The sequence below is a fragment of the Meriones unguiculatus genome, chromosome X (genome assembly GCF_030254825.1).
Source record: "Meriones unguiculatus strain TT.TT164.6M chromosome X, Bangor_MerUng_6.1, whole genome shotgun sequence".
In the NCBI taxonomy this organism is placed as follows: Eukaryota; Metazoa; Chordata; class Mammalia; order Rodentia; family Muridae; genus Meriones; species Meriones unguiculatus.
Window position 1 is genome coordinate 40,179,705 of NC_083369.1, and position 22,989 is coordinate 40,202,693.

Genomic DNA, 22,989 nt, shown 5'->3' on the forward strand with positions numbered 1-22,989 from the left:
CTAGTGGAACAGATGACTATTTGAGAAGCAGGATTATTTGGAAGCAAAAGTAGGCCAATATGAACAGTTAAAACAGTTCATGTTTACTGAGATATAATTTGAAATCTCAACCCTATCCCTACTGGGGCCTCCCTTGTCATTGCTCATGATTGTACCTCAGGTAGGATGGCATACAGGAACAAGTCCTGGTTATCTGTAACAGGAATCACAGCATTGGATATGTTAGGAAAGTCCTAGCCCTGTTTTTCTCTTAAAATAGCAAGCAAAAGAGATCCTAAATGGAGGGGAAAAAAAATTGTAGTTGACCTTCAGCTCCAGGAGATGCCAGGCTGTTCTAACGCCACAGGATAATACTGACACTGAGAACCTGAAGAGAGACCCTGTTTAGCAATCAGCTGAAAGCTGGGGAAGTCAAAGGGAGCTGCAGCCTTCACAGGTACAGTTGGTGTTGTCCCACACTGTAGTGTCCTGTCTGGGAATCACCCAGTGGAATCCTGCCTCAGTATGGAGTAGGCTGTTCAAATATCAACTGTATACCAGCTGTATCCTGCTCCCTGGAACTCTTTCTAGACAGGGTTTTTCTGTGTAGCTCCAATCCAACCTGCCTCTCAAGTGCTGGGATTAAAGGTGTGGACTACCACCCCTGGCTTAAAAGTTTTTCTTTGATCACTGGAGATAAACATGTACCCTGTCACTAAGTTATGCCTTCAGCTCCCAGGAATTTCTTTTTGTTAATATTTAAGATTCTTTTTTATCCTTACCACATACATTACATCCCATACATTTCTCCTCTCTCCACTCCTCCCTTCTCCACGTAGATCCACTCATCCTCTGTTTCCCTTTTTTAAAAAAAAGAGCAGGCCTTCCAGGGATATCAACCAAACATGGTATAACAAATTATAAGACTAGGCATAAACCCTCATATCAAGGCTGGATGAGCCAACCCAGTAGAAGGAAAGGGGACCATGAGCAGGCAAGAGTTAGGAGTCTCAAGAACACCCAGCAGAGGACCTAGCTCAGACCCATACAGTATCTTGACTTGTCACTTGAGTCTCTGTAAGCCCCTATCAACTCTGCTTAGCTAGTTCTGTGGGCCATGTTCTCAGTTGTTTTTGTTTTCTGAGACAGGGCTCTGTATAACAACCGTGGCTATCCTGGAACTTGCTTGTAGACCAGGGTGATGTCAAACTCACAGATAACTACCTGCCAAGTACTGGCATTAAAGGTGTGCACCACTACCTCCTGGCTTCGGCTTAGAGATTTTATTTTCTGTGTAGGAGAATTTTGCCTGCAAAATTCTGTGTACTGTGGATCTGTAGAGGCTAGAAGAGTGTCAGATACTCTGGAACTGGAGTTGATAGTTGTGTGCTGTTGTGTGAGTGCTTGGAATAAAACCCTATTCCTCTCTCTGCAAAAGCAGCAAGTGCTCTTAACTACTGAGCCACCTCTCCCCAGAACTTTTATGACTTTTTTGAGATCTATTTTCATTATTGCCCAGCTGGTCTTGAACTCATGGACTTAAGCAATTCTACATGATTTAGCCTCTTAAATAGAATAGCTGGTACTTCAGACCACCAGGCCCAGCCAGAATTGTCTTTATGAAGATAGAATTCAACCCCTGTGCTCACTAGTAGTTATTCACATACATCTTGTATGTGCTTCATCCCAGCAGTGCGCTGTTTAGGAAGCTATAATTCCTGTAATTGTCAAATCTGGCAGGAAACAAACCCAGAGTTAGGATCTTTGAGGCGCTGGGTGGAATCCAAATTAGATTGAAAGGTCCTTTCTTTACCTCTTAAGCTCAAAGCAGGAGGGGGACAGTATTCTGGGAAGAATCCACTACCTCCTGAAGCACCAAGGTATCACAGCAGACCAGGATCTGCAGGGAATGAGGAATACCAACTCAATTCAGAGCTGTCAACATAAAGGGGCTGGTATATGTAAAGACTGGCACCAGAGTGGCTCCAGATAGCAGGGGGAGGAGGAGGAACCCAGGAAAACAAAGAACATCATTCCATTATACCTTGACCAGTTTTAGAGGAGGAAGTTCATAATTAAATGATAATCGAAAAACAATTTTCATATCTGTACACTCATATTTCCAGATGTCCCCTCCTTTTTAGTACATGCACCTGGTCAGGCAGGGCTGGGGACTTTTGGCCAAGGTCCTTAGGGACACAGATTTCTGCAACAATGGATTTACTTGAACTAAGATGTCTATCACTGACTCCTTGGTCACTTTAGCCAGTCTTAGTCTTTGGGCGTTGAAGGCACAGATACAAAAAGCTTCAGCTCCACCAGCCAGGAGGATGAGCAAGAGAAACACAACAAGGCCACACATGATCATGTGTGGCATCAGGAGCCCTCCAGAGGAATCCTGAGTGTCCAGACTGCATTGGCACTGGAGCTGATTGCCGCTAATTGGTACTCTCCCTGCTGCTGGTCCTGAACATTTCTTGCATCTGTTCCGCAGAAGTGTTTCAACTTCTGAACAAACCTAATAAAATACATGTGGAGTGGTATGTGTCTTTTGAGAACTTACCAGAAGCACAACTGTTACCAGCCTAGATCTGTAGAACTTTTTTTATCTTCCTCAATTGAAACTTTATTCTCTGTAACAGTAATTTCTTTGCCAAGACAAAGGCCAGAAGTTCATACAAGGTCAGCCTTACTTAGCAACAAAATCTGTCTGTGTGCTTTGTCTTTCCTTCTATTTTTTTATCCTATTTTTTTTCCAAGACAGAGTTTTTCTGTATAGTCTTGGCTGTCCTGGACTTGCACTGTAGATCAGGCTGGCCTCGAATTCACAGACATCCGCCTGCCTCTGCCTCCCAGAGTTCTGGGATTACAGGTGTGTGCCACCTCGCCCAGCTTCATCCTATTTTTTTTAATGTGTAATATGTATCTATGCATTGTACACAAGTGTGGGTGAGTACATGGGTACATGTGAGTGCATGTGCTTGTATGTGTGTGCACACTTGGAGGTCTGAGGTCAACCTCAGGAGCTATTGTTGGAATAATGTTCTTGTGAAATGTACACAATTTACCCTTGTTCATTCAAATGCTACCCCACTATCTGGTTTCAATCCAGACATTGCATTGTGATATTTATTCTAAGCATTACCTGTCTCAAATTTGTATAAATGTGCCACCTTTTGTTCTCTGTATTGTCAGTAAAACAATGCTGAGCAAAGAAGAGGATAGGGTGAGACATCCTGGTCCAGACTAGAGGAGAAAGAAGCAAACAGGAGAAGAGGGAAGCAGAGATTGGCAGGAGGACTTCGAACCATGGGAAGAGATGAACTAGACCTAAGATATGACTAAAAGCAAGTATAAAGGGAGAAATCTAAATGGTAGGAAACTATGTGGACTTGGAGGTTTAGGATGTGCTCTAGGTTAATTAAATAAATCCTAGTCGGGGCTCAGTGGTTAAGAGCACTGTATGCTCTTCCAAAAGACCTGGGTTCAATTCCCAGCACCCACATGGCAGCTCACAACTGTTTGTAACTCCAATTCTAAGGGATTTGAAACCCTCACACCAATGCACATAAAGTAAATAATTAAATAACTAACTAACTAAATAAATAAATAAATAAATAAATCCTAGTCTCTGTGTGGTGATTTGGGTATACAGTTGGTTTAGAAATAACAGCTACTTAAGTAAAACTTAAATCAATAATAAATATTAATAACCCACAACAAGCCATCTACCTTGCTTTTTTTTTTTTTTTTTTTCAATGCAGTTTATTCAGGAACCTTGAACAATCATCTGACCCTGGGGAAAGCCAGCCCACTTTAAATAGCCTCTGGGTAGCCAACCTCAGCGTGCCACGTGGGCAATGCAGATAGGTCCACATACATGGAAGCAAGCCAGATCCTCGGCCTTAGCCAAATGTGGAGTTGTTCGTGACAGAGAGCACTCACCATCGGGAAGGTGGAAGGCGGAAACCAGCTCCATCTTTCAGGCGTGGCATTACGCAGCTCTCTACAGTTCCCCCTTTTTCTTTTAGACGCATCAGGCAAGAGTAGAGGTCTGATCTCTGATATTAGAAATAAATTGGGACTTTGTACCGATGTTCATTTAGGTGTCATCCACCCAAAGAGCATCAGACCCGTCCGATACCTTTTTCTCAGAGGCGGGACCTGGGGCATCAACCCACATGCAATCAGACATGCTCTTCTCTGGGTCCAAAGCGGCTGACCCTGAGTGCAGTGCTTAGCCTCGCATCCTGAGCGTAACATTTTGGCTTTTTATGGTAGCCAATCATGCTTGGGGAGACTGTCCTGCTTCAATGGCTGTAAAGGCCTGAATGGTCATGGCTGCGTTAGGCTGTTGTGAGACTCTAATCTTGCATATACACCACAGGCAAACCAAGGAGACCAACACCAGAAGGCCTGCTAACGCTCCCATGCCCACCCATTCCTTCAGATGATTCATGGCTGCAGCAATCCATGATGATAATCCTGTGGCTAGTCCTGCATCCACTCTGGTAGAATTTACTGTGACCATGGCCACTCTCAGCTGCTCCATCGTAGTATCGAATTCTCCAGTCCAATTACCTAAAATATAGCTAGACAATTGTTTAGACAGATTTGCAACACAGGGAAAATTCTCATGTTGTATGCTAGTGACTCAAAGTCCAGCATACTTTCATTGACAGCCAAGTTGAGCGATTTGCCATAGGGTATCAATTTGCTCCTGCACGAGGTCAATCCTCTGATTGAACACCATCAAACCTCCTTTTAGTTGAGCATTAATTCCTTTTTGTACATCTAAGGCATGAGCTACATTGGCTAAAAGATTATTCAGGGTCTGAGCAGTCTGCCCAGTATGACTCATGGCTAATGCCGCGGTGGTAGCTCCAACAGCCGCCAATGAGATGGCAGTAACAATGGCAGCTGTAATTCCAAGATCCCTTTTCTATCTGAAGAGAGTCATAGAGTGAGGGGCATCAACGGGCACAGGCACCCAGCGAGGCATGCGAGTAACCGGCTAGTAAATTTACTAGCATTGCAGCATTGGGCAAAAAAGCAAGTATCATTACCACAATTACTTGGCTCTATCTGGCTAATAATGAATAAAAATGGGGGATATAAACAAATAGGTGTGGGCTTATAGGAAATATTATGAGAAACCTTAACCCCCTCGTTGGAACATCCTGCATCAGTTCTAGAACTAGCAGTGGTGGTGTCCAAGGTCTGAGTAGGTTCAGGAGACCATTGCCCCCAGGGGCGAGACGTGCTCCATGCCAATTGACTAACTCCATGTTTTCCTCCACTTTTGAAAGTCATTTAAGGTTCTTAAATTATTTTTTCCCTTTTTTTTAAATTTTTCATCAATTACAATTTATTCATTCTGAATCCCCCCATAAGCCCCTCACTCCCCTCCCAATCCCACCCTCCCTCCTCCCTCTGCATGCATGCCACTCCCCAAGTCCACTGATAGGGGAGGTTCTCCTCTCCTTTCTGATCTTAGTCCATCAGTTCACATCAAAAGTGGCTGCATTGTCCTCTACTATGGCCTGGTAAGGCTGCTCCCCCACAGGGGGAGGTGATCAAAGAGCAGGCCAATCAGATTATGTCAGAGGCAGTCCCTCTTCACATTACTATGTAACCCAACTGGACTCTGGACTGCCCTGGGCTACATCTGTGCAGGGGTTCTGGGTTATCTCTATGAATAGACCTTGGTTGGAGTATGAGTCTCTGGGAAGTTCCCTGTGTTCAAGTTTTCTTGTTCTGTTGCTCTCCTTGTGGAGACCCTGTCCTCTCCAGCTCTTATTATTTCCCAGTTCTTACATAAAATTCCATTCACTCTGCCCAACACTTGCCCATCAGGCTTAGCATCTGCTTTGATAGTCTGTAGGGCAAAGGGTTTCAGAGGCCCTCTGTGGTAGGTTCCTAGGTTGTTTCCTGTTTTCTTCTTCTTCTGATGTCCATCCTCTTTGCCTTTCCCGATGGGGATTGGACATTTTAGTTAGGGTCCTCTCTCTTGCTTAGTTTCTTTAGATGCACAGGTTTTAGTGGGTTTGTCCTATGTTGTATGTCTATATGAGTGAGTATATACCATGTGTGTCTTTTTGCTTCTGGGACAACTCACTCAGGATGATCCTTTCCAGATCCCACCATTTACATGCAAATTTCATGATTTCCTTATTTTTCATTGCTGAGTAATATTCCATTGTGTAGATGTACCACAATTTCTGCATCCATTCTTCAGTTGAGGGGCATCTGGGTTATTTCCAGCTTCTGGCTATTACAAATAAAGCTGCTACAAACATGGTTGAGCAAATGTCCTTTTTGTGTGCTTGAGCCTCTTTTGGATATATGCCTAGGAGTGGTATGGCTGGATCTTGGAGAAGCACTATTCCTAGTTGTCTGAGAAAACACCAGATTGATTTCCAGAGTGGTTGTACCAGTTTACATTCCCACCAGCAGTGGAGAAGGGTTCCCCTTTCTCCACAACCTCTCCAGCATGTGCTGTCACTTGAGTTTTTGATCTTGGCCATTCTCATGGGTGTAAGGTGAAATCTCAGGGTTGTTTTGATTTGCATTTCCCTAATGGCTAGTGAGGTTGAGCATTTCTTTAAGTGCTTCTCTGCCATTCGGTATTCCTCTACAGAGAATTCTCTGTTTAGCTCTGTTCCCCATTTTTTAAGTGGGTTACTTGGTTTGCTGCTTTTCAGCTTCTTTAGTTCTTTATATATACTTGATATGAGTCCTCTGTCAGATAAAGGGTTGGTGAAGATTCTTTCCCAATCTGTAGGAGGTCGCTTTGTTTTGATGATGGTGTCCTTTGCTTTGCAGAAGCTTTTCAGTTTCATGAGGTCCCATTTATTGATTGTTGCTCTTAGAGCCTGTGCTGTTGGAGTTCTGTTCAGGAAGTTTTCCCCTGTACCAATGAGTTCTAGGGTATTCCCCACTTTTTTTTCTAGCCGACTTAATGTGTCAGGTTTTATGTTGAGGTCTTTAATCCACTTGGACTTCAGTTTTGTGCAGGGTGATAAGTATGGATTTATTTTCATTTTTCTACATGTAGACATCCAGTTGGACCAGCACCATTTGTTGAAGATGCTATCTTTTTTCCATTGTATGGTTTTGGCGTCTTTGTCAAATATCAGGTGTCCATAAGTGTGTGCGTTTATTTCTGGGTCCTCTGTTCGGTTCCATTGATCCACTATTCTGTTATTATGCCAGTACCATGCAGTTTTTAAAACTGTTGCTCTATAGTACAACTTAAGATCAGGGATGGAGATACCTCCAGAAGATCTTTTATTGTAGAGTATTGTTTTAGCAATTCTGGGTTTCTTGTTATTCCATATGAAGTTGAGAATTTTTCTTTCCAGGTCTGTAAAGAATTGTGTTGGTAATTTGATGGGCATTGCATTGAATCTGTAGATTGCTTTTGGTAAAATGGCCATTTTTACTATGTTAATCCTGCCAAACCATGAACATGGGTTTTGTTTACGCATCCGTTCTGTTAGTCTGTGTCTTTTTATTGGAGAATTAAGTCCATTGATATTGAGAGTGGCTGTTAGATCCTTTGAATTTGATGTTGGCTGTGGTCATACGGTTGTGTGCTTGGTTGCTTTTTGTTTTACTGTAGTGGGGTTATTTATTTTCTGTGTTTTCTTGAATGTAGCTAGCTTTCTTGGGTTGTATTTTCCCTTCCAGTGTCTTCTGTAATGCTGGATTTGTTTGTAGGTATTGTTGAAATGTGTTTTTGTCATTGAATAGCTTGTTTTCTCCGTCTATGAGGACTGAGAGTTTTGCAGGGTATAGTAGCCTGGGCTGACATCTGTGTTCTCTTAGGGTCTGCATGATATCAGTCCAGGCCCTTCTGGCTTTCATAGTCTCTGTTGAAAAGTCAGGTGTGATTCTAATGGGTTTGCCATTATATGTTACTTGGCCTTTTTCTCTTGCAGCTTTTAGTATTTTTTCTTTGTTCTGTATACTTACAGTTTTGATTATGATGTGGCGGGGAGGATTTTCTTTTCTGGTCTAATTTATTGGGTGTTCTATAGGCCTCTTGTATTCTTATTTGCCTCTCCTTTAAGTTGGGGAAATTTTCTTCAATGATTTTGTTGAAAATATTTTCTGGGCCTTGGTGCAGGGAATCTTCTTTTTCCTCTATTCCTATTATTCTTAGGTTTTGTCTTTTTATGTTGTCTTGAATTTCTTGGACGGTCTGTGTCAGGAATTTTTTAGATTTATCATTTTCTTTGACAGATACATCTATTTCTTCCATTGTATCTTCCACACCTGAGATTCTTTCTTCCATTTCTTGTAGCCTATTGGTTATGCTAACCTCTGTAGTTCCTGCTTTCTTCCCTAAGTTCTTTCTCTCCACAATTTCTTCCATTTGTGTTTTTTTTTTTTTTAATTTTTCCAGTTCTATCTTCAGGTCTTGAGCTATTTTGTTGGTTTCCTTCCCCTGTCTGACTGTATTTTCATGTTTTTCCATCAATTCCTTCAGCTGTTTGTTTGAACAATCCACTGTTTCTTTTATTTCATTCAGTGATTTAAGCATTTCCTCTCTAAAGGCCACAGACTGTTTGGCTGCAGCTTCTTCTATTTCTTTTCGTATTTTATTTGTTTCCTCTGTTATCATCTTCTTGAGCATAGATGTTAGGTCGTCTCCTTGAATTTCATTTATGCTGGGGTGTCTAGGGCTATTTGCCCCTGGATAACTGCGTTCTGGAGATGCCATAATGTTCTGGCTTTTGTTGGTTGAACTTTTACGCTGTCCCCTACCCATTGGGCTATCTTAGTTGTTTGAATTTAGTTTCTGGTTGTTCCTGGACTCTTGTAGTGGAGAGAATCCCTTTGGCAGAAAGATGGTTTTTCCTGAAGGAAGCCTTTCCAGCTTTTTGGGTATAGTCCCTGGATGTCTGGTGTTTTTCAGGAGTTGCTACAGCTCACCTCAGGCATAGAGACCTGGGTGGTAACTGTGGTCCTGATTAGTCAAGAGGGCTCTCCTCTCACCAGGAGAAGTCCTGGGGCAGCTGCTCTCCTTCTGGGTTTCTTGCTGTAAATTTAGTGATCAGCTGAGGTAATCTGTGGCGGGTGAGTACTGCTCTGGTGTCTTGGGGCACTCAGTTCTGTCTGTTTGCAATCTGCAGTCTGCTAGACTTTCCCTAGGTGACCCCAGCAGCACGGTTTATTCCTTCTCTGTGGGGTCCTCTCCGGACAGGGGTTCCCAGTCCCTGTTGTACTGGGGCGCACAGCTTGTCTGTACCACTGAGCTGAGCGCAAAGCTCTCTGCGCGCAGCAGGAGCTCGGCTCTGATGGCGGCAGAGACCTTCCGGGGAGAGACTGGGTGACCTGTGATCAGACCCGCAACCCTGCTTCCCCGTGGGGTCCCCCCGCGACTGGGACTCCCAGTCTCAGGTACCCTTGTGCCCATGGATCAGCCTGGGAAAGTGGCTGGGACACGCCCGCTTGCGGCTCCAGCCCGGAGACCCAAAGCCTGCGTTACCCGGGATTTCTTCCGGGTTCTGGCTGGGTAGCCGTGAGTGGACCCGACCGATTCCCACGCCGTGGGAGCCTCCCCTCACCTGGGAAACACGATTGATGTAGTTTCAGGGCCCCGAGTTCAGTCTCCTGGTCTCTGCATGGAAAGTGCTGTCCTGCTCCTCAGACGCACTGTTTTCCCGGCGCCCCCATCTTGGCTCCCCCTCTACCTTGCTTTTTAAGTCAGACTCTCACTAGACTGGACATCACCAAATTAGGCTAGGTTATTTGGCCAGCTATTGAAAACCTAGGGATCTGCCTGTCTTTGCCTCCTCAGTGCTTGAAATGATAAAAAACCATTTCACCATGTCTGTTCTTTTTAAATATAATATTTTATTAGTCCTTTGAGAATTAGGCACATGCCTACAATGTATTTTCATTATATTCACCCCACTCCTCGCGGATGCATGCTCCCCTACTGCTTGCCTGCTTGCCTGTCTATTCATTTGTCTATACTAATGCACTCTAGATGTAGAATGACACAGTAGTCATCTTTCTATGATTTATTATTATTGAGTATCATGTCCTCACAGTTTATTCTCTTGTTGCATAACATGTCAATATTATTTTCTTTTTTAAGCCGTAAATAAATTTTAGATTTTATTTTTAATTATGCATATGTATGTGGGGGTATATGCACATGCAGATGCCTAAGGAGGCCAAGAGAGAGAGTTGGATCTCCAGGAGCTGAATTCAGAGGCAGTTGTAAAGCTGCCTGATGGAGGTACTGGGAACCACACCTCTGTTCTCTGTAAGAGCAGTAGTCACTCTTTTTTTTTCTTTTTTCTTTTCTTTGAGACAGGCTTCTCTGTGTAGCCTTTTTGTTTTTAAAGCCATTTTTTAATTTATTTCTTTATTTTACATGAGTGCTCTATTTTGCGTGTACATCTGCATGACAGAAGAGGGCACCAAATCTCATCATAGATGGTTGTGAGCCACCATGTGGTTGCTGGGAATTGAACTAAGGACCTCTGGAAGAGCAGCCAGAGCTCTTAACCTCTGAGCCGTCTCTCCAGCCCCTCTGTAGCCTTTTCTGTCCTGGAATTCACTTTGTAGACCAGGATAGCCTCAAACTCACAGAGATCTGCCTGCCTCTGCCTCCCTGAGTGCTGGGATTAAAGGCGTGCGCCACTACCGCCTGGTTGCAGTAATCACTCTTAACTGCTGAGCAAATGTTAAGAATTATTAATATTTCAGTCTGAGACAGAGGCAAGTAGATCTCTGTGAGTTCAAGGCCAGCCTGATCTACAAATTGAGTCAAGGACAACCAAGACTGTACACAGAGAAACCCTGTGCTCCCCTGCCCCCCCAAAAAAAAACCAACAGTATGTGCTCAGACACACTTTATTCATCAGTCTGTGCTCAGACACACTTTGTTCATCAGCATTGAGGACTTGAACTTCTGATCCTCCTGCCTCTACCTCACCCTAAGTGGAATTATAGGTATATACCACCAAGCTTGGCTTGTGCAGTGCTGGAGATGGACCCCAGGGACTCATATGTTGGTTATGTATAGAAGGCTAACTATTTAAGCCCCATTACTAGGCAAGCACTATACCAATTGAATCACATTCCAGCTCAGCCATTTTGAAAAATGTAAGCACCTCAATTTCCTGAAGCAGAATAGCTAATTCATAAGATAGTTCTACTTTTAATTTTTAAGGTACACTTTTTTTTAAGGTGAACTTTTCCATAGCTGTTGAGCCATTTTACATTCCCACTAACAATGGGAATAAGGTCAAACCCTTATTCTTTTAAACTGCTATGTACTGTTGGGTGGTGGTGGTACATACCTTTGATCCCAGTACTTGAAAGGTAGAGGCAGGTAGACCTTTGAGTTCAAGGCCAGTTTGGTCTACAGAGTAAATTCTAAGATAGCCAGGGATATACAGAGAAACCCTCAAAGATGAGTGAGTGCAGTGAATCCCATCACTTGGGCAGGCAGACAGAGGCAGGTCGATCTTTGTGAGTTCAAGGCCAGCTGGGAAGGCCAAGACTACATGGGGGGTGGGCAGCCTTACTAGGCCACAGAGAAGGACAATGCAACCAGTCCTGAAGAGAACTGATAGGCTAGGGTCAGAGGGAATGGGAGGAAGACCTCCCCTATCAGTGGACTTGGGAAGGGGCATGGGCAGAAATGAGGGAAGGAGGGAGGGAGGGAGGGAGGGAGGGAGGGAGGGAGGGAGAGTTTGGGAGGGGACTAGGGAGAGGGATACAGCTGGGATACCAAGTGAATAAACTGTAATTAATACTAAATTAATTAATTAAAAAGAAAAAAAAGACAATTTATCAGAAAATAAATAATCCTCAATAGGACAGAGATAATTCCAGGTTCAGGAAAGTCCAGTTTGTCCTATCCATATTAGAAACTAAAACCTCTTTAGGCATTTCTTTCTTCTTCTTAATTTTTCTTTCTTTTTTTGTGTGTGTTTGTATATGTATGCATGTGTGCATGGATCTATGTGGAGTCTGCTTTTTCCTTCCACCATGTGGGTTCCAAGGATCAAACTCAGGCCACCATGTTTGGCAGCAAATGTTTTTATCTGCTGAGCCATTACAACAGTCTCTCTCTCCCTTTTTCTTTCTTTCCTTCCTTCTTTCTTTCTTTCTTTCTTTCTTTCCTTTTCTTTTTTGAGACAGGGTTTCTCTGCACTGAGTGCTGGGATTATAGGCATGCACCACCACGCCCGACTCCCATCACCTCTCTGTTTCTATATGTGACATGTTATGTGCTTTATTTTTTCTTTTTCTTTCTTTTTTCATTTGCTTGTTTCATATATAGGTCTCAGTTTGTAACCAAGGCTGGCCTCGAACTTGCAATGTATTCCCAGGCTGCCTCAACTTTCCTGGTGTTCCTAGATCCCCCTCTTTGAGCATCTGTCTCGGGTTTATCTTTGTCTTAGGCTCACCTCTGCCTTATCATATTTTTGAGCTCAGCCCTTTACTGTATTCCCTGTCCATGTCACATTCAGAAGCACGAGGCCCTCTGCTTCTATCTACATGCTTTTCTCAATCATTCTGTCCCTTTCTTCTTTCTGTTAGTTTCTTCCTATGTGCCTGTCTTGAAATGTCTTCCTGGTTCTGCCCATCTCATTGCTTCTGTAACAGTATCTTCCTGGCTGGCCTTGATATTTGTTTCTCTCTGGCCACCTGCTCTGTCACTCATACTTATTTTGGTCTCCTTGCACTGTGTCTGTTTTAGGATACATGTGAGCATCGTTGCAGCTCTGCACTGGTCAAGCCACATTTGGGGACAGAGACCAATAGAACTCTAGGGAAAAAAGAACCAGAAAGAACGACTGTTCTAGGCCTCAGCTCAATGCACATCCCAACCTTCCAAACCCAGCCTTGAACCGCATAAAACACTCCACAGAACTGCAGTGCCAGGCAGGAAGGGTAAGGATGTGGGGTAGGGTGGGGTGGAGTAGGGGGAGGGGGAGAAGAGGAAGCCCGTTTCTAGAACCATCCAAAGGCACCGGGCCCCACAACCAACGCTCTGGTCCCAAAAAGCAGAGCTGGGCTCTGCTCCTCTGTCCAGGAGCCAGCACCTGGAAACTGGCCACCTGTCTGCCCATGGGCACTTCTTCTGTAGAATGAACTACAACTTGGGGACCTGCGTGTGACTAGTACCTTTCGTGCTGAGGAGCAGTAGTTCATCATTGGAGCAATTACCTGGACCTAGGAACCAAGGTGAGGAGGTTTTCATTCTCTGGCCGCTTCCCTGCAGCAGGGAGCAGAGCAGAGACAGTCATCTCTTCACGTCCTCAGACCCTGAACCCCAATGTGGTTGTGCATGAATAAATTAGGTTTGCCTGTGGACTACTCAGAAAACCCAAAGCAAAGGACCTTCCGCACAGGATAGGCAGAGTGATTGGAGACTGAGTCACTGGATGGCTAAGGACTGGCAGCTTAGAAAAGTGTCTCATGGCAGAAATTGTTTGTTAGTTTTGGTACTACATAAATGCTAAGCAAGTGTTCAATCGCGAAGATAGCCACTCCCACCCCCACCCCCAGCTTACTAGTGGAAATACTACAATACAATCAATAAAATTGGGTTAAAAAATACCAGGAGATATATGCCTTTAATCTTAGCACTAGGAAGGCAGAAGTGGGTCTGTATCCTTGTGAGTTTTGGGCCAGCCAGCCAGGAGAGTAAGGCTCTCTCTGTCTTAAAAACAATCAAACAAACAAACAAACCTCTTGCGATGCACACATGATACTATCTATCACTTGGGAAACAGAGGCAGGGGAATTACTGTGACTTCAAGGCCAGTACAGGTTACATAGTGAGTTTAAGGCTAGTGTGGGTTACAGGAGACTATTCTATTTTAAATGGAGAGGATAGATAAAGCAGAATCTCTGAGGCTTTCTGGTGGAAAACATAAGCCCCAGGCTCAGTAAGAGACCTTGCTTTAATAGTAAGGCGCTGAATGATAGATGCTGACTACCCTTTTTGGGCGTCGGCGTGCTCCTTCAGAATCATGCATAACTGGATACACATGGGATGGGAGAGGCAGAGAGAATAAGTAAAAGGGTTCCTCAAGTCTAGGACTCTGCGTACCTTCATGTAATGGTGCAGCATAGCTAATGTCACCTATAGATACTAGAAACCGAAGAGACGAGCTGCTTTGGCGGTCTGGAGCCAAAACCTTGACGGGAGAGGGGCGGGACGAGGCCGGCATAGCCCTGCCCCCGGTAGCCGTCAAGCGACCTAGGCGTGTTTTGCGACAACAGGCAAGGCGCTTTCCTCAGCTCGCTTTCCGGCGGATTCGCGGACTCTGAGGCCGCCAAGATAGCTCTATATTGTGTGTAGCTCCCTACAACAACCCCGGTTCCTAACCCTAGCTGCAGCTCTTCTCTGTTCAGAGAGCAGTACTAGGGAGGCTCCAAACTGACCGACAAGGTGACCTTAGTCTAGTCCTCTGCTGTTCTGTCGGAGATCCTTCTCTTCTGAGCGGTGGAGGACACCGGCTGGCCTGGGGCAGGAGAGCTCCGGGCTCCGGGGGCGGGTCCGGAGCCGGAGGAGATGCCCCTCCACGTGAAGTGGCCGTTCCCCGCAGTGCCCCGGCTCACCTGGACCCTAGCCAGCAGTGTCGTCATGGGCCTGGTGGGCACCTACAGCTGTTTCTGGACCAGTGAGTGGCCAAAGGCCAAGGCAGAGTCTGTTCACAGACCTCCAGCCTGGCTAGGGTTAGGTTTTGGTTTGGGTACTGGGGGTACGGTGGGGGCTCTTCTGGCAGAGGAGGAAGCCTCGGGCAGGTGAGGTGCGCAAGAGCTTGAGACTGATTTCTCTTCCCAGAGTACATGAACCACCTCACCGTGCACAACAAGGAAGTGCTATATGATCTTATTGAGAACCGAGACCCTGCCACTCCCCTCATCACCGTCTCCAACCATCAGTCCTGCATGGATGACCCTCATCTCTGGGGTACTGTGCCAGTACGGCTAGTTCAGGGAGACAAAACCAGAGCAGGCACCAGCCAAAGACAGAATAAATTCACTTCTCACCAGGCTCTTTGGGAAAACCTGGCATTGCTTATTGGATATTTACTGCCTAGCTGCTGGAAGTTTTGTGTGTTCCCCTTAGGATTGTGTCAGGGAATGTGATTTGGGCAGGATATCCGAAATTTAGAAGTAGTATAAAAGTAGCCATGTCACATCAAGAACTTTCCTTTTTCATAGGGATCCTGAAACTCCGCCACATCTGGAACCTGAAGTTGATGCGTTGGTGAGGAGGAATGGGCCCCTTGAAGTGGCCATACATTTCTGCCCAGATTTTCCTTTATCCTCTGATCAGGAGGTGGCATCCAGCATTCTAGGAAGGGCATGGGTGGAGCCCCAAAAGCCTTTTTTCTTGAGCTTAATTCTGCATGACAACTACGGCAGGCATTGTACTGGGTGGGGAGAGCTGGGGACAAGCAATAGGAAGTCTTGAAGGCAGAGATGACTGGATCTGTTGCTGCTCTAGGACCCCAGCAGCTGCAGACATCTGCTTCACCAAGGAGCTGCACTCCCATTTCTTCAGCTTGGGCAAATGTGTGCCTGTGTGTCGAGGTGAGCTGTTACTCTGGGAGGCATGTCTGGGCCTCCCTTGGGGGCAAGGAAGCTGTTGGCCAGTGTCTCTGTCTTAAAAGGACTCAGGGGAGCCATAGCATAGCAGTATAGGTGGCAGAGGGTAGCACATGCTTATAATCCCATCCTATCAGTCAGTAAAGAGGGACATGTGGATTGCTGTGAGTTTGAGGCCAGCCTGGTCAAAACAGCAAGTCAGCAAGTTCCAGACTGACTAGAACTGCAAGACTACGTGGAGACACCCTAGTTTAAAAAAAAAGCTTGTCATGCTGTTACACACTTTTAACCCCACTCAGGTGGCAGAGGAAGATGAATCTGAGTTTGAGGCTAGCCTGGTCTACAGAACTAGTTCCAAGACAGCCAAGACTACAAAGAGAAACCCTGTCTCAAGAACAAAAAGCTAGGTATGGTAGCTTATGCCTGTAGTACCAGTATTTGGCAATATTTGGGAGGCTGAAGTAGGTGATTTATCATGAGTTTGAAGCCAGCTTGGACTAGAAACTGAGACCTTGTCTCAAAAAAAAGAAAAAAAAAAGCTAAACCCATTGTGTGCCCACATACACAGAGAAATTGAGGAATTAAGGGCTGGAGGTGTGGTTCAGTGGTACAGTTTGTGCTTAGCTAACACAGAGCCCTGAGTTCCAACCCCAGCCTTGTAAAAATATAAAGCAAAAACTAGAAAATGTAACATTATTTTCAAAGATAGCACAGATCTAATTACATGTGATTGAAACAGAGTTTGCTCTACTTTGTTTCTGTATTTAAACTAAACAAACCATTTTTTTCCTAAGCCTAAGATTTTGTAGGTTGACCTTTAAGCATTGAAGCATTTTACATTAAGCATTATGTAAAAATTGAAGCATTTTTACATAAGTGGAAATAACATTTGAGAAAGCTTAAATAGTGTGAGCTGCTGTTCAAAAGGCATACTATCCTTTTTACTTTCCCATTTTAAGCTCAGAGGGTATATTTGAGTAGTAGGTTTTGCTAGAGGAATAAACACCTGTGGTGACCACCCTTTTGTGTACTGCCATCCCAAATAGGGAAGCTGTGCCTCTTTGTGTTCCCTGAGTGGCAGGTCCCTGTTGAGGTTGGGCTGAGACTTCTGAACCACTAACCACTCCTTCCAAACAACAGGCTTACAGAGAACAGTGGCAAGGCAGTTCTTAGTGCACTGACCTGAGAGAGCCCCAGTGTTTCTCTGTCTCCTGTGAGATGCCCTCCACTTTATACGCTTAAGTTATTTATTGGTTCCTTCAGCCTCCCTTCATTTTTGAAGTTCTGTCAACCCTTTGGTTATTTTCCCACTGCTATAGAGATTCTTATTATGTCCAGGTCACTCCTGGTTGCTAGCTCACAAGAGGTGTTAGGTCTCCACATCTATATGTGGCTGATAGCTGGGCTAACTGTATCCAGGTTTGTGTTGCCTTTCCTCATTCCAGTGTGATCATTTTAGATTGTCTCCAAGATTTTACTAGCCTGAGAGCAGCTGAACTCCTGTTTTCAGGTTTTTTCCAATCTGGTTGTTTATTTGTTTGTTTTGAGACATAGTCTCATTAACCCAGGCTAGTCATAAAATTCCAATCAGTCTTCTCAAATTTCCTAGTCCCTTCTGTGTTTTCTGCTTATTGAAGTGTTCTCCCTTGGCCCAGAAACCTCAGGGCAGGCCAAAGCAGTGGTATCCAAAGAGTAAGAGAGACTCTCGAGCTGATCTGGAGTCAGCAAATGGGTGTGTGTTGGGAGAGCAGGTTCCAGCAGGGCAAGCCATAAGGGAAGAGGGAGATGGAGGAGTTGCCATGGTTATCATTTCAGTAAGAGATACTGTCTATCCAGGTGTCTTGATGTATGCCCATTATCCAGCACCAGCAAATTTGAGGCAGAAGAATTGCCCTAAGTTTGAGGCCAGCCTGAGTGACAGTACTAACCCTAATTATCTGTTTCAAAAAGAAAAGTGCTATTTGCATATGACAGGCACTAATAGGCTGAGAGGATATTGTGGTTTTTGTTTTTTTTTTTAATAAATTTTACTTGTATTTTCTCTGTATGAGTGTTTTGCCTGCACGTATGTGCACCATATTCATGCAGTGTCTGGCGAAACCAGAAGAGGGAGTTGGAGTCCCTGGGACTAGAGTTGCCTACACTGCTGAGCCATGTGGGTGCTGGGAATTGAACCTGGATCCTCCGGAAGAGTAGCCAGTGCTCTTAATCACTGAACCATCTTTCCATCCAGAGGATATTGTTTTGTTTTGATACAGGATGTTACTGTGTTGCCCATCCTGACCTCAAACTCACAGCAGTGCTCTCGATTCAGCTTCCCAAGTGCTGAGATATTAGGCATGAGCCACCATGCCCATCTTGAGAGGAGGATAATGGTCAAACTGAAAATGTGAAGGGTCAGAGTACCAGAGAGGATGATGTAGTCAAGCCAAAACTGTGAAGGGCCAGGGTAGCAGGGAGGAACAGGCTCTAGACCTAGTTGGGGGTATCTATGGATGGTGCTATGGGGGTTGAACTGTTGCCTCCATCCTAATGAGAATGGACCAGGAGTGGGCCCTGAATCTACTTCACTACGGTTTGGAAAGCTTGATGTGATGTCTTCCCTAGAGAATGGACTAAAGAGAACAGAACTTTTTCCTCAGGAGATGGTGTTTATCAGAAAGGAATGGACTTCATTTTGGAGAAGCTCAACCATGGGGACTGGGTACACATCTTCCCAGAAGGTCAGTTGGGTGCTTGGTCAGGGTCCTCAAGCATGCATGGTTCCAGGCCCAAGCCTTCTATTTGTCTTCTCTCTTTAGGGAAAGTAAACATGAGTTCCGAATTCCTGCGCTTTAAGTGGGGTAAGTGTTACTGGCCAAGCTCACACAGCCAAGTCCCCCATCCAGTGATTGCCCTTTGAGTCCTCAGCTTCATTCCCCTCTCTGTTGGGTGTGTCAGGAGCAGTGGGAAGTGGACAGGTGGTGAGTCAAGGACTAGTCTTTAATTGGGAGACTATAGAGGTGACATTGGCCAAAGATTGGCAGGGAAGCTTGGCCCAGCTTGTGCCAATTCTTCTTCTTTTCTCCTAAGTAGGAATTGGACGGCTTATTGCTGAGTGTCGTCTAAACCCCATTATCCTGCCACTATGGCATGTTGGTGAGTCAGGTGTGAAGGGTAGAGAGGGGACTTTCTTAGATGTTGTTAATGGGGATTGCTGATTGTTGTGGCTGAGAGAAGTGCCTGGGGCTCTCTCTGGTATCCTGCTTCCCCCAATGGCTGGCTTTCTATCCACTGTGGTACAGGAATGAATGACGTCCTCCCTAACAGCCCACCTTACTTGCCTCGATTTGGACAGGTGGGTAAGCATTGCTGACTTGTTTATCTATTTGCCTGCTATCTGCCTTGTGTCTTCTAGCCCATACTATAAAGGATTGATTGAGGATTTGCTGAGCATGAGCATGTAGTAGAGGAGCTAAGTGGGCTTTTCTGGAAGCAAGGCCTTTAGAATAAGAATTAAAAATCAGGTGTGTGTGGGGGCTTGTGGTAGAGGACAGGTGGGGCAAGACAAATCATTGATGGAATGGGTCCCAGGACTAGGCTGGCCCTTGGATACCACTAAGCCCAGCTGCCTGTTTTAAAGGAGAAGCACCAAGCACATTGAAGACAGGGTAGAGCTCTGACTACCCACTTTGTTTGCACTGGAAATTAGGTTCCTCGTCATCCTTGATTGTCTGCCTCCTTACAGAAAATCACCGTGTTGATCGGGAAACCCTTCAGTGCACTCCCTGTGCTTGAACGGCTCCAGGCAGAGAACAAGTCGGCTGTGAGTTTCCTCCCAGGGTCCCCTAGCTCTATCCTTGGCCTTCCCAGCCCCTCAGACTCCCAGGGTACCTCAGCCATAGACCTTGAGGAATGCAGGCCAGCACCATCCTTTCTCTCAGGTGGAGATGAGAAAAGCCCTCACAGACTTCATTCAAGAGGAATTCCAGGGGCTGAAGATGCAGGCAGAACAGCTCCACAACCACCTCCAGCCTGGAAGATAGGCTTTGCCTGCCCAGTCTGTGCCATGCAGTCCTTAGTCACAGGAGCACTAGGCCCTTCAGGGTTTGGGAAGTGGTAGTATAGGTCCCTGCCCAAGCCTGCTTGGCTCTGTACTGCCTTTGAGATTCTTCCTTGAACAGAACTGATGCTGGGAAATGGACTGATGCCTTTAACTCAGATAGATTGGCTCATAATCCCTGCTGGATACCCTTTCTTATCCTTGAGCATCTGACTCCTCTGTGTCTCTTAGGCTAAAAGAAGAACCTTGGCTGAGAAGGGAGGAACACTTAGGCAGTGGCCTCCTTCTTACCTCTCTCGGGTAGCGTTGGGAAGGAGCAAAGCAAGCAGCTGAGTAACTAGTTTGGTAGGAGAATAGGTGTCCTCGCCATAGGTGAAGAAAGAAGACTCAAATGGCCCCTTGGATTGGATGTGTTACCACTTGCCTACCTTTGTCCAGGAGCTGCTCATTCTTCTACCTGAGCTTCTGCTACAAGGCTTGTCCTAGACAAGAAGAGAAGGTCTTGGCCAAGATTCAATCACAGCTAAACTTAACTAGATGTTTCTGCTAGATGGCATAAAAAGGGCCTCTGAGATCTAACCATGGAATTTCAATGTCAGGGCCTACCCACTTCTCTAATCTTTTTGCCTTGATATCCCCTATATCCTGGGATCTGAGTTTTAATGTTTTTAGAGTAATAAAACATTTGTGTTGTGCTACCATACCTCTTTCTTCTGCGTAGGAATGCAGATAGGAAATACCTTGCTGGACAAGAAAACAGGACCCTTGAGCCTGGATAGAGTGAAATCATTTAAGTAGATGGACATTGGGATCTTTTCTTCTTCTTTTTTTTTTTAAATGTTTACAATGTTCTGCCTCATGTACACCTGCTCACCGGAGGGCACCAGATCTCATTATAGATGCTTGTGAGCCATCATGTAGTTGCTGGGATTTGAACTCTGGACCTTTGGAAGAACAGATAGTGCTCTTAACCTCTGAGCCATCTCTCCAGCCCTAAAGATTTATTTATTATTATTTATACAGCATTCTGATGAATGCACCAGAAGAGGGCACCAGATCTCACTATAGATGGCTGTGAGACATCATGGGGTTGCTGGGAATTGAACTCAGTACCTTTGAAAGAACAGACAGTGCTCTTAACCTCTGAGCCATCTCTCCAGCCCTGGACATTAGGATCTTACTGTGCACTGGTCACTCAAGTCTTTCATTATCACCTGTAAGCCAAATGACAGTGTGGCAGGATTCATAAAGGTGGCAAAACAAGATTAATAAACTAGCTTCAGATCCGGGTGCAGTGGTGCACATCTGTAATCCCAGCACTCTGGGAGGCAGAGGCAGGTGGATCTCTGTGAGTTTGAGGTCAGCCTGGTCTACAAAGCAAGTCCAGGACAGCCAAGGCTACACTGAGAAACCCTGTCTTGAAAAACCAAAAATAAATTGATAAATAAACAAATTAGCTTTAAAACCTCAAGTGACGTCAGACATGATGGTACATGCCTGGGTGGCTCATGTAGGACCATTGCCTGTGTTCAAGGTTGGCCTGGGATATTGAGAGACTGAAAAGGAAAAAAGAAAAAAAAAACTAAAATCAAGCATGGGAGGCAGAGGCAGGAAGATCTCTATGAGTTCAAGACCAGCCTAGTCTAGTAAGTTCCAGGCTAGCTAAAGTTACATAATGAGACCCTGTCTTAAGAGGAAAATTAGGTGTACATAGTGATGCACTCCTTTAATCTCGGCAATTGGGTTGGGTCTTTGCATTTGAGACCATCTTGGTCTACATAGTAAGTTCTAGGTCAGCCAGGGCTGTACAGTAAGACCCCGTCTTGGGAAAAAAGAAGGAAAGCAAGAGAAGACAATTAAAATTTGATTTTTTTTTTGAGACAGGGTTTCTCTGTGTAGCATTGATTGCCCTGTATTCACTTTGTAGACCAGGCTAACCTTGAACTCACAAAGATCCGCCTGCCTCAGCCTCCTAGTGTGCTGGGATTACAGGTGCCCCCATACCCAGCTTCTTTTCAGAAGAGAAAAAAAATCACTTTGTGGGGATAAAATACATGTGAAAGCCAACCATATAACTAAAGTCCAAGAGTAGCAACCCCATTTCATATATCTATTTTATATCCATTGGAGAAATACCAGCTATGTTTCTTTAGGAGGTTTAATCTTATATCCTATAATACAATTCCATTTGTTCAAACACACACACCCTCACTGGCGTGGGGTACAGTGGTGTAAGCCTATGCTGGAAGTAGTTATGAAGTTCAAGGTCATCAGTCGGAATAATGTTCTTATGGAATGTATACAATTTACCCTTGTTCATTCAAATGCTCATTTCTCTACCCCACTGTCTGTTTTCAATCCGGACATTGCATTGTGATGTTTATTCTAACCATTACCTGTCTCAAATTTGTGTAAACATGCCACCCTTTGTTCTCTGAATTGTCAATAAAACAACCAGCCACAATGCTGAGCAATAGAGGGAATAAGGTGGGACATCCTGGTCCAGAAGGAAGGAGAAATAAGGGAGTGGGGGAGTCAGAGAGCAGAGTAAGAAGGAGAGGAGTTGGAACCATGGAGAGAGATGAACTGGACCTAAGATGTGACTAAAAGCATGTATAATGTGGGAAATCTGAATGGGAGGAAACTATGCGGGCTTGGAGGTTTAGGATGAAGTAATTGTTGTCCAGCCTTGTGCTCTAGGTTAATTAAGTAAATCCTACCCTCTGTGTGGTCATATGGGTATACAGCTGTTTTAGGATTAGCCACTGTTTGACTAAAAGATAAACCAATAATGAATATTAATAACTGACACCAGTCATCTTTGGCTACATAGTGAGTTGAAGGCCATCCTGTGCTCTATGAGCCCTTTTGTCAAAAAAGAAAAAGGCCAGAAAGATACCTGAGCAAGTAAAGGTACTCACTACCAAGACTGTCAACCTAAGTTAGATCCCCAGAACCCACATTGCAGGAGAGAAGGACCTGATGAAAGTTGTTTCTGATATGTCCTCTACATACTTGCCATGACACATGCCCATATGTATATACATACAATGAGGGTGTGGAGCTGGAGAAATGGTTCAGCAGTTAAAGGTGCTTGTTGAAACTGGTGGAGTGACAAGCACCTTTATTCCCAGCACTCAGAAGGCAGAGGCAGGTGGATCTGTGAGTTTGAAGCCCTGTCTTGAAAAACCCAAAAAAGCTGGGCATGGTGGTGCACACCAGTGATCCCAGCACTCCGGGAAACAGAGGCAGGCAGATCTCTGAGTTTGAGGCCAGCTGGTCTATAAAGCAAGTCCAGGACAGCCAAGGCTACACAGAGAAACCTTGTCTCAAAAAATAAATAAATAAATAAATAAATAAAAAAGGGT

At 44.8% G+C, this 22,989-nt stretch overlaps 2 protein-coding genes and 1 long non-coding RNA gene across 12 annotated transcripts; 2 read left to right on the plus strand and 1 right to left on the minus strand.

Moving 5' to 3' along the window:
- Positions 1-411: 411 nt before the first annotated feature.
- Positions 412-2,396, minus strand: Dnase1l1 (deoxyribonuclease 1 like 1). The gene is given in 5 exon segments (XM_021659307.1): positions 412-514; positions 1,629-1,716; positions 1,804-1,879; positions 2,204-2,350; positions 2,352-2,396. Coding segments are annotated over 5 exon segments (459 nt in total).
- A 6,893-nt stretch (positions 2,397-9,289) lies between these two features.
- On the plus strand, positions 9,290-13,200 carry LOC132649845 (uncharacterized). Its single transcript, XR_009588352.1, has 3 exons — positions 9,290-9,387; positions 12,713-12,906; positions 13,103-13,200. It is a non-coding gene; the product is annotated as an uncharacterized LOC132649845 (long non-coding RNA).
- Positions 13,201-14,243: 1,043 nt separating this feature from the next.
- Tafazzin (tafazzin, phospholipid-lysophospholipid transacylase) lies at positions 14,244-21,092 on the plus strand. 10 transcript variants are annotated; one of them, XM_060375715.1, is made up of 10 exons: positions 14,244-14,645; positions 14,810-14,938; positions 15,193-15,238; positions 15,479-15,564; positions 18,222-18,302; positions 18,381-18,422; positions 18,652-18,717; positions 18,864-18,920; positions 19,307-19,384; positions 20,343-21,092. In XM_060375715.1, the coding sequence occupies exons 1-9, from the start codon at positions 14,537-14,539 to the stop codon at positions 19,354-19,356; spliced, it is 666 nt and encodes a 221-aa protein (XP_060231698.1). In that variant the 5' UTR covers positions 14,244-14,536; the 3' UTR covers positions 19,357-19,384; positions 20,343-21,092. The 10 variants fall into 10 exon arrangements, with proteins under 10 accessions (XP_060231698.1, XP_060231697.1, XP_021514976.1 ...); XM_060375714.1 differs by lacking the exon at positions 20,343-21,092 and adding an exon at positions 19,853-20,324; XM_021659301.2 differs by lacking the exon at positions 20,343-21,092 and adding an exon at positions 19,853-20,324 and having other exon boundaries at positions 18,864-18,916.
- The last annotated feature ends 1,897 nt before the right edge of the window (positions 21,093-22,989 follow it).